At 34.8% G+C, this 10,711-nt stretch overlaps 1 protein-coding gene across 2 annotated transcripts; it reads right to left on the bottom strand.

The window, feature by feature from the left end:
* Window positions 1-599: 599 nt before the first annotated feature.
* LOC113725919 (uncharacterized) lies at window positions 600-9,463 on the bottom strand. Of its 2 annotated transcripts, none has more exons than XM_072074316.1 (14): window positions 9,128-9,463; window positions 8,945-9,007; window positions 7,939-7,994; window positions 7,643-7,723; window positions 7,463-7,536; window positions 7,221-7,303; window positions 6,148-6,254; window positions 4,735-4,877; window positions 4,601-4,648; window positions 3,336-3,388; window positions 1,850-1,934; window positions 1,695-1,761; window positions 1,446-1,553; window positions 600-1,100 (listed from the first exon to the last, which is right to left on the bottom strand). In XM_072074316.1, the coding sequence occupies exons 1-14, from the start codon at window positions 9,367-9,369 to the stop codon at window positions 982-984; spliced, it is 1,329 nt and encodes a 442-aa protein (XP_071930417.1). In that variant the 5' UTR covers window positions 9,370-9,463; the 3' UTR covers window positions 600-981. The 2 variants fall into 2 exon arrangements, with proteins under 2 accessions (XP_071930417.1, XP_027105160.2); XM_027249359.2 differs by having other exon boundaries at window positions 1,443-1,553.
* Window positions 9,464-10,711: the final 1,248 nt, after the last annotated feature.

A 10,711-nucleotide genomic window follows, 5' to 3' on the forward strand; every position in this document is an offset into this window, starting at 1 on the left:
CCAAGGGTGGTTGGTGAAGAATCTGTATGATTTAGGGCATTTTAAGAGTAATTACTTACCCATCTTGTAAGATTTAATTCATAATAACAATCATTGCATGAATATGCAACAATGCATGTAACCGTTGCACTGTTCCAAACTCTGCAAATCAATGTTATAGACAGGGTGCAGGGTCAATTGATTGTTCAAGGTGCAAATGGCTCCTAATGTCTATTACTTGTTTGATAGGTTTTTGTCACTCACCATTCTCGGCTTGGGGTTTTGAATGTAGAGGATAAGATGCAAATCATTAGCGGCAGAAAAGGTAATGAAAAACGGCACCTGACTAGAGATTTGTGTTGTTGCACTCAGCATGCACAAATGATTCTGTTTTAACGTGGCCTTTGAAAGGATCAACTTGGATATTTGGATATCGTCCCTGTTGGGAATAATCTATGGTTGTTCACATTAGAAGTTCATGTTTGTTTTGTTAAAACCCTTTTTATCAGTTTACCATATTTTTAAAGTTGAAAGAATTAGTAACTCCTTAAATTCCTAACACTCATCCGGGGAAAAAGAAAAAAACAGAAAGAAGGGAAACATATGATACGAGGTTCCAATATCAAATTCAGTCCAAAAATAAAATAAAATAGTACACAATGTCCCACAGTGGCCGAAATATTTTTTGCAATGCAACAGCAGAAACAAAAAATAATTATTAAAGGGGAAAAAACAGCCCACCAGATACTATGCAGATTATTAGTTTTCACGAAAATTGAACTGTGAGGGAAAAATCTGCTTCTCACTAGTACCCGTTGCAGTCATGTCAACCATTGACAGTATCCCCAAATCAAAAAACTAGAGCTATGATCAGTTGTGTCGGTACTAAAGTGACCTCCTAATACTATACTGCTGTACATTGTCATTTCGAGAGTGGCGTCTGAGGTATCTGACGGCTAAAATTTGCGGTTGCCGTTGCTACGTAAAAGACACTGCATACAATCAAGAGTCGTTGAGGTTGTTATTGTCAATTTCGTCATTCAGCTCCCCAAAACTTGCTGCTGAAACATCATCACTGTTTGTGAAAGAAAAGCTCCATATGGAGACACAATTTTCATCACCTAAACAGGGAAAAATTAGCAACTACATTAGTAGGATCAGCGCATAACACCAACCGTGCGTGCAACCTTTAGGCTTTAGTACCAACAAACTGGGGTCGAAATACAAATCAGGCAGGTAGGTAGAATGTTAAAACCAGAATGCCATTCCCTCCACTATATTACCAAACATCCTTTTATTTATTTATTTGTAAGAAATTGTGTGATTATAACAAATTGTAAACTTCAAAACTGATGTACTACAACATAATACAGGAATTTTAGAGTCAAAAAATTATCCAAGGATCAAACCAAAGAAAATATTGCCAACAGTAAAATGAACTATGTCAGAGTCAGAAAACTTACTACCAAGGATCACATCCTCGGAAGAATCATCAAAACATCCGTATCTCCGGTGCCCGGAAGATGAAGCAGCCATTGGCAAAAATGGATGGAAAGCGAAACCATTCACAGTATCTGCAACACCAAATAACAATATTAGTAACAGTTATAGTAGAAATAAAAATAATAAGACCAATAATATTGATGACAGTGAAAGAATAAAGGAACTACATATCAAAGTTAAGCTGCTAATGAAAAATCAAGAAATTTTAATACCTAATGCTGCTTGAAAACTTGATACCCACTGGCCATTTTGTAGATTATACACATGAACCAAGCCATCCTAGGATAGTGATCAGAATATTAAATTATTCCGCATTGTACTGCATGGTCACTTGCTGTAGATATGTAGAATTAAGCTAGAATGATACCTGACCACCAGTTGCAAGATGTTGGCCCATAGGCTCAATATCAAAATGTATCCGCTGATTGGTAGTTTCAGTTGATCTATACAGCCTGCTCACAGAGACAAAGAGGATAAAGTTTAACACCTTAATCTCCTTCAAATTTAACAAAATTCCTAGAAATTTACTGCCAAAGTGCTAAACAGTCATGTGCAGGAAGAAACACATGCACAACGTTCCAAAGCAATAAAATGGTAAAGCAGCACGTGGAAATGAGGCATGAATGCAAAAACCAGATGGAACTTCAATGTGAATATATTTCCTTATAAGTAAATTCCATAATCTGCTACCAGAATGGTTTTATCAGTGAGAATGACCATATAATTTTGATCAATAATGATTCATAAAGAAAAGGAATTAATTTCTGAAGGATTCACTACCGAATATTCTAGAACTTGTGTAATGAAAGCATGAAAATTGACTGTCAATGTTGGGCATGCAAATCAGGGCATGCAAATTTTGATTTGCATGCATATGCACTTGGATTGTCTCATGAATGCCTCATCTGACACCTAACAGCTAAACATCAAATATTAGCAGAAAACCTCAACTGGTTGTGTTAATTTGTGGACAATACTAGTATGATCCACGAAGTTTACCATACAGCATTCTACTGGTTCAGAAGGTGGGAAAGAAAGGAATCATGTAAACTATCATGGTCAGAAATAAATGCAACCAATAAGAAGGTGAGAAGGATATGATCATTAAAACTCATGCAAACAAATCAATTCCAAAACCACCCCTGAAGAAAACAGAAAAGGCATAGCAAATCAGAGTACTAGACTCATAAGGTTCAATATCGACAGATGATGTGATGAAACTAAACACCAGGTATCTAAAATTGTCTCAACAAAAAGAGAACAAAAAAGCATATTACAGGGATATGGATCTCATGTAATTTTCTTACAAGAAGTTAGAGGTTGTATAAAAAGCCATTTGGCAATCTCATGTGCCACTAATAACGAAAAAGAAAAGAGGAGCAAATCAGACATAAGGACTCAAATCCCATATCAAGATAAAAATTTATAATATGACAGTTAAGGCAGTGGTAAATCCAAAAATTGCATTATAGTTAAGATACACTAATAATAAGAAGAGATAAGCAGGAAAAAAAAAAAACTTTCAATCAATAGAACAGCCAGTATCATCTGTGGAATGTACAACATAAGCATACACACCTCAGTTAATACCTCCAGTAAAGAGCAGAAACTTCCTTCCTTCACTGATAGAATTGCAAGACATGCCAGCATTTTATAGTTTTTGAATTTGAAATTTCATGGATGGAAAGATGAGCCAATATAAACCAGCTAGTATCTTAAGAAGTACTGATTACTAAATAGAAACTCGTTCTTTTCTCTTAGCACCACTTTTCAGCATGACATAGGTAATGAATCCCACCAATATCATAATAGGAACTCTTAGGCTTGTTTATCACTAAGAACATATCACTTACTTGTAAACAATTTCAACAGCCTTGCGGATATCCCAGCACAGTACATAAGGATCCTACAATACATGTAAGAACTTTTTAGCAGATACTTTTTAACTTACCATTATAATGCATCCTTAAACTCTTATATATAGAGAAACACAACAGGTACAAGAGACCACAGAAATTAACACATAAAGCAGTGGAATTAAACTGTAAGAAACCTCTATATAATAGCAGAAAACGAGTATTTTTACCCAAAACAAACCTAACGATTCCACAACATAATTTTCACCGAAGGGCTTACTCAAAGTTCACAACTGAACATGATGCAGTGGAGATACATTTTTAAGCAGATACTTTCAAAGTTATGTCTTTATTGCAACAAAAGAAAATTTCGAGTTTGCAGGGGACCGCACTTGTACTAATTTTATGACTGGTGTTTCCCATAAAGATCATCATCCTCCAACCAAGATTTTAAAAGGTCCATAATCACATTGGAAACTCAAGAATATGTCTTTTACACAAGAAAAGGCATTTTCCTCCTATCTTAAGCTGTAGCTTACTCTTTTCTCATGGAGAAAAATAAGTTATCCTCTCCTATTCTTCGTGAAAGGATGTTTAGTATAAGAGCATGAGATGTCCTTAATCATCATGCATCAAAATATGTCGAAGACAGTTGCTTTTGCAAATGTAGTTGTATTAATGAAAGTGCTACAACCTGTATCATGGGAATATCGAGGAAAGAAATAGTTCTTCAGAGATAAGGCTCGTTTCCCTTTTCTTGTGAATACAATAAAGTTAGCGTTGAATGTCAACAAAGTATGCACACCACCCTGATATAGACAAGATTCCTTTATTTGACATTAATGACAGCGCTGATGCCTGTAGCATTGGACATCAAGACAGGAAATTATTGTTCAAAGAAAAAGCTCTTTTACTTTTCACTCAATCAAGTCAGCCTAAATCACAACAGTATGCACACTACTCTGATAGACAAATTCCTTTTATTTCACTACTTCTCTACTTTATCGTTTTTCTTTAGTCTTTTTTTGCTCATTTCTTCTTGCAATGTTAGAGATTTCTCATAATCAATTTTACAATGTTAGAGATTTCTCATAATCAATTGCAAAACTCGCTCATCCACATTACTCCACTAGTAAAAGAGTAACACCAATTATTTCTCCTGAAAAAGAAGCTAAAACATGAATATGCATTAATTCTCTTAATCAAACTGTACACAATCCAAGTATATACTAAAAGAAAAAACAACAAATGTAGAAACATACCCTTCGCCCTCCGGTATACAAGTAGTTTCCATCTTTTGAAAACTGCACCTGACAAGGTTAAAAAAAAAAATGAAGAGTCATACAGCAAACACTGCAGAAAGTTCAACAGAGAATAACTAGATATTCCAACTTACATGTGTGACGCCACCTTCTTGGCCATGCAGGACATATAGCAACTCCATATTATCTTCTCTATATATTGCAGTAGTTTGATCATATGACCCTGTAGCTAGCATTCCTGAATTACTTGAACAAAAAGCAATTGAGGATATTATACCTGGAAAAAAAAAAAGGAATTAGCTCATGTCAACTTTCCAGGAATCTTAATGAATACAGCGTATTGATTGAAAGTTCCAGAAAAATGGAAAAGCTCATTTGAGATTTTAGTTTTCAAAAACTCATGCACCAAATTTGACTGATTAAATGCACATTTCCTAGCATATTTCTTAAATCATTCCTCAGCAGCCAGTCTCGTAAAGTGCAAAAACAGTGGAACATGCTTTCTTCTATTGCAAGGCCAGTGAGCAGATTTGGAAAACTTTCCTATCAAATGAAATGGACTAGAGCAACTGAGAGGGAACTTTTGCTCGTGGTGGGCGAGCTTACAACAGGCTAGAGAGAGTAGATGGCAAAGTTCACATTGAAATGACGGCCAACCTACTTTGGTATGTTTGGGAGGCCAGGAATAATTGGAACTTTAACCTGCTCAAGCAGGAGGGCCATTGGATCTCCCAACATGGTATGGAGGATTGGTTTGAGTTTAAAGAGGCAAACTTCCTAAGTATCTACGAAGGAGAGGTGAAAAATGATAAGCTCAATAGACATGCCAAGATTGCATAGCTCCACTGTCCACACTCATCCATCATCCACACAGATGCAGCTTCGGACTCTTAGAGGGACAAATATGGTATTGGGTATAGCGGTCAAAGACAATGGGGGCAGATTAATCACTCCATGGTCAATTCCAACCCCATTAAAAGGAGATGCTGCAATATTGGAAGCTCATGCTATTGGAATTGCCTTGCTTAAAGCACTAGAGGAAAACTAGACGTCCATCTTGATACTTTCTGACTGCAAAGTTCTGGTTCACAAACTGAATCATGGTAGTGAGGACCTGTCTGACATCAATATTATTTTAAAAGGATATCAGGGCCTTGAGTAGATCATTTTGGTGTTGTATTTTCTTCTTTGTTAAGCGAGAAGTCAACATGTGTAGTCATGGTTTGGCAAAATTTACCACTAACCTCATTAATGAAACTAGGTGGAAGGATAGTTTCCCTGTGTGGACTTTGAAAGCTGCACAAAGTGATTATCTGGCAGCTGCCAGTTAGTTTGTATATAACTTTGTATGTATCAAAGATTATGGGTTATATAAAAGAATGACTTTTGCCAAAAAAAAAAAAAAAGGCTAGGTTTCTGGATCCTTTATGGACATAAACTTTATGTTAATCTACGGGCTTGCCCAAGAGGAAAAAAAATTAAGAAAGAAGATATGCTTCACTTTAGTGTGTTGTCATTCATCAATTGTATACACTAATAAACATTACCTGACTGTCCTTCTTTATTTCCTTGAAGAGTTGAAAGCTGTTTAAAATCTCTTCCAGGGCGATGAACATCAAATATTCTAATAAACTTGTTATATCCAGCAAATATCCTGAGATAAAAAACCTCAATTAATTTTATCAAAAATATTACATCATATGACTGACTCCTGGACATTGCATCATGCTGAAGAGGATAAATGCTAATCAGATACTTTTGAGGAAAGTGAAGGATGGTGGTCCAATACAAGGAAAAGAATTGCCACATATAGTCACTACTATTTAGACATGTCTCTTGATGTGTTTGCTGGAAACCATTTATAACTTTGTAAATTGTTCAGATAAAATGACATTTTGACTGCTGAATAGATAGCACCTTTTTTTTTACTCTGTTCAGTTTTGATAGGTGGAACTATCAGATATTCAATCAACCAGTCTTCTCTATATACTGCTTATTCAAGAGAAACTGTTAGACAAGCATGACAACTTTAAACAATTTAGCTACTGCAAATTGGTAAATTTTTTCTTGGTGTTCGATGTGTGCAACTAATCTCATTCCCTTTAAAGACGAGTAATGCAGGACAATGCACCAACCAGTAAAAAAATGGGATCCAAGAGCAATAAATAGCAGGATAACCATTTTTCTGAATAAAGAGTATTTTTTCCAGAACATTAAAAAATGTGACATAATCTACCTAGCTCGGACTGCAGACATTCATTGAGTAATGTGAATACTCGCAAAAAAGGCAGATGGTCAAAAACAGGAATGAATGGCATCTTTAACTGTCGGTTTAAAAAAAATTCTTACTTAGTTCCAGCAAGGTTAAAGGCAACTGAAAAGGCAGTAAAGACGGGCAATGCACCAACAAGTAAAAAATAGGACCCAAGAGCAACAAATAGCAGGATAACCATTTATCTAAATAAAGAGTTTTTCCCAGAACATTCAGAAATGTGACATAATCTACCCAGCTCTGACCACAGACATTCATTGAGCAATGTGAATACTTGCAAAAAAGGGAGATGGTCAAAAACAGAAATGAATGGCATCTTTAACTATCGGTTTTAAAAAAAATTCTTACTTAGTTCCAGCAGGGTTAAAGGCAACTGAGAAGGCAGCAGAAATCTCATCCATAGCATCATATGCACGGTATGTACAACGAAGCTGCAATTTCAGTTAAAACAATCAGACTGTAATTAATCTTGAAAAGTAGATACAGCTGATGCAACAGCACAAAAGACATCCACAATCACAGGATTCCAACAAGTATAATGGAGAAAAACTAACTATAAGTGATTGTATACATTAAAACATGATTTGCACCTGTCCTGATGTAGCATCCCAGAGATGAATAGGATGGTCGCGTGTAGTACTTGCAAATACACAGGTGTCTGGAGCTGAAACACAAACCAGACAAATCCAGTAAAACAGATCAAAATCACATAAAGAAACAGATCAAATCAGGATTAAAACAGATCAAATCACATCAAGAAACTAACATACTTGAAGCAGACATGTAGGGATACCAACAATAGTCGTATACTGATTCTCCCTCCCCAATGACAAGGTTTGCAGGGTATGAATCTGTAATTAATCAGTGATAGGGTAAATGCAAATGTAGCAGAGAATCTAAATGGAAGAGCATAGACCAGTGAAAGATACAGAAATGGTACAATTAGGATAAGAAAGTACATAGGAAAGAACGGCTTGCATATGAAAGCCTGTGGGCATTGGAGCAAGTGCAAGGAAACATTTGGTTGCAAAGCAAGAACAGATATAAGAAACTCAAATCAAGTTACCAGCATCCGAAGCAGAAGAACAAGAGTCCAGATTGCTGCCACTTTCATAGTATTGCCTGGTACAACAAAGAACAAAATTCATCAGAACAACTAATAGCACCATCTTCCAGAAAACCAAAACAGATAATATCAACAGTCCAACAAACCATATTCACAACCGTCTTGATCCACCAATAACAACAAGCTAAGCTGTTTTCTTTTATTTAAGCTTGATAACCAAATGCTTGATTGTCTCAATGATAATACTTTAAAAGTCTTCCCATTTACCAACACCAACAATTAAGACAAAATCTGATAGACACTATGTAATTCGTAAAGCCTGTTCTTTGTTTTGGGTACATGAGTTTCAGGTAATAGTCAACTTTTACCTATAAACTCTTCAGAATCACTAAATAGAAAAGAACAATCATTTTTTTTTACAGTTATCCTACTCATAGGTGAGAGGAAAGAAGAAAAAGCTATAAGCAGTAATTCTTTTACACTGTCATATTAATCTCATATAGCTTCTCTTTCAAGTGTGTCAACCTATAGCTACGGCAGATAAAACAAAATGAATAAAAATAAAAAGTATAACTTGGTAGACAAATAACATAAGTGCTAAGAATGCAATTCTGTTATATGAACTACTCAACTAAATGCCATCCATGCTTTATTTCACATGTCCAGTAAATAGAATATTTTCCCAATACCATAATGCTACTTTTCGTAAGTTTATAGTCTTTCCCCCTTTTTTTAGGAATAATTAATTGCATTATTATACGAACATTAAACTGCTATAAGTAATTCAATCACTTAGTTGACTTTCTGGGTGAAAACAATCAGTCTAAGAATTGCATTTTCTCTTATTCCGAAGTATCTTTTAAAAGCTAATCACCTTCTCATTGTCATTCTATTATTTTTGGTTAATATAACTTTCGAGTGCAAGAAAAATAAAAGCTTTTTCCGAAAATGCACGAGTGTGTGTATGTGTGTCTGTGTGTGAGAGAGAGAGAGAGATGAACCTTACAATGGGAATACTCGAAGGGTGTTATCGTCACAGCAGCTGAGAAAGCAAGAACCATCCGGCGACCTAAGTTCAATGACATATAAAATCAATGAATTGAAAAATCAATCAACAGCAAAAAACGAATTTTCCACACCATATAAAGGACATTCTCGAAAATAAAAGAACAAAATTGAAGGAGCTTACCATTTGACGGCCTTGAGAAAATTGTTAGGGATGGAAGAATTGGTCCTGAACTGATTGAAGAAATGGTAAGTCCTGTAGGGAGGTACTTGGAAATTGATTATTGGCCATGAGTAGGAGGATGATTGCTCTTGCTCTTGCTCTTCCTCTTCCACTGGCTTTTCAGTAATTTCACCGCTTTCTGGGTCGGACGTCGTCAGTCGCTGATTAGCTACAGCTTCAGCTGCTGATGCTTCTTCTCCCATGGAGTCCGGCGTCGACCGTTTTTGGCTTGTGTTGCCGCCAAAAACCCCCTGCCCGAATTCCTAGGGGTTCAAGGCATTTATAGAAAAAAAAAAAAAAAAAGAAAATGGTTATGGGATGGGATAATATCAGAAACCTCCTCTAAAGTTTCTCCTAATATCACTTAGCGCCTACCTCTGAAGTTTTAAAAAATCACTTACCTCCTCCCATAATTGCAGAATGACTATATTAACCCACATTGGATACACAATTCACATATCAAATAAAATTCACCTTTTTCTCTTTTCCGTTTTTCCAATATTTCCTCTTACTCATTTTTTGGAGGAATATGCAATTTTTTTATTTGTAGATATAGTATATTAAATTTTATTTATCTTTTTCTTTTTACGATTACAATAAAGTAGGGTATGACTTCTTTATTTATTTTGAATAAATTTTTATAATGATTTAGTACAACTTAAAGGTTTATGCCACGAGTTGAGAAGATGTTAGGAAAAAAAATAAAGTTCATAAAAAATTGGTTTTGAACATATAAAATTGAATTAGTATTAATGCATTTGCTTACAAATATGATTTTTATTTTCTAAAGTATATTTTTATGGACTATAACTTTGTAATATGGTGGTACTACTAAAAATTATTTTTTATGTTGTGATTTTTTTTCAAGTATACAAAGTGGTTTAGGAGTATTTTATGTAGTACAATGAGAAAAAGGGAGTTTAGGATTTTTAAAAATTTTGTTACACAAATAACAAAAGTTAGGGAGGTAAGTGATAATTTTAAAATTTTAGGGGTACTAAATGATATTAAGAGAAATGTTAGGGGAGATTTTTGAGATTATCCCAATAGTTATTTGGGTAATTTCACACACTTTTTTTTTAAATTTCTTGCCAATCCTGTCATAAAATTTGAACAACATATATTATGTGTCGTTTGATGAGATTAACTTTAAAAAAAAAAATTTTAACTTGTCTAGCAATTGGGATTGGAAAGGTGTGAGTTGGGATGAAAGTGTAAAGGTAAACATAAAAAAAGTCTAAATTTTAATATCCTTGTGTTTATTACTCTGTGATCAAAATAAAAAGGATGGAGGATAAGTGGGCGACCAGCGTCCTTATGATCATCCCACAAGCTTTCTAGGCATTACTGACGGATTACCTCGGTTTTCAAAGTTATACGAAATAATAAAAAAAGAGACAAAAGTAATCAAGATGCAAAAGCATATTTTTTGTTAAATGTCTGTGAAAATGCATGAATTTGATTTCTTTTTTTTTCACAAATCCCACGTAAATTTCCAAGGATTGTTTCACTTTGTAATAATAATTTAGTTTGAATCTCACTTTA

Source organism: Coffea arabica, chromosome 2c (assembly GCF_036785885.1).
Source record: "Coffea arabica cultivar ET-39 chromosome 2c, Coffea Arabica ET-39 HiFi, whole genome shotgun sequence".
In the NCBI taxonomy this organism is placed as follows: domain Eukaryota; kingdom Viridiplantae; phylum Streptophyta; class Magnoliopsida; order Gentianales; family Rubiaceae; genus Coffea; species Coffea arabica.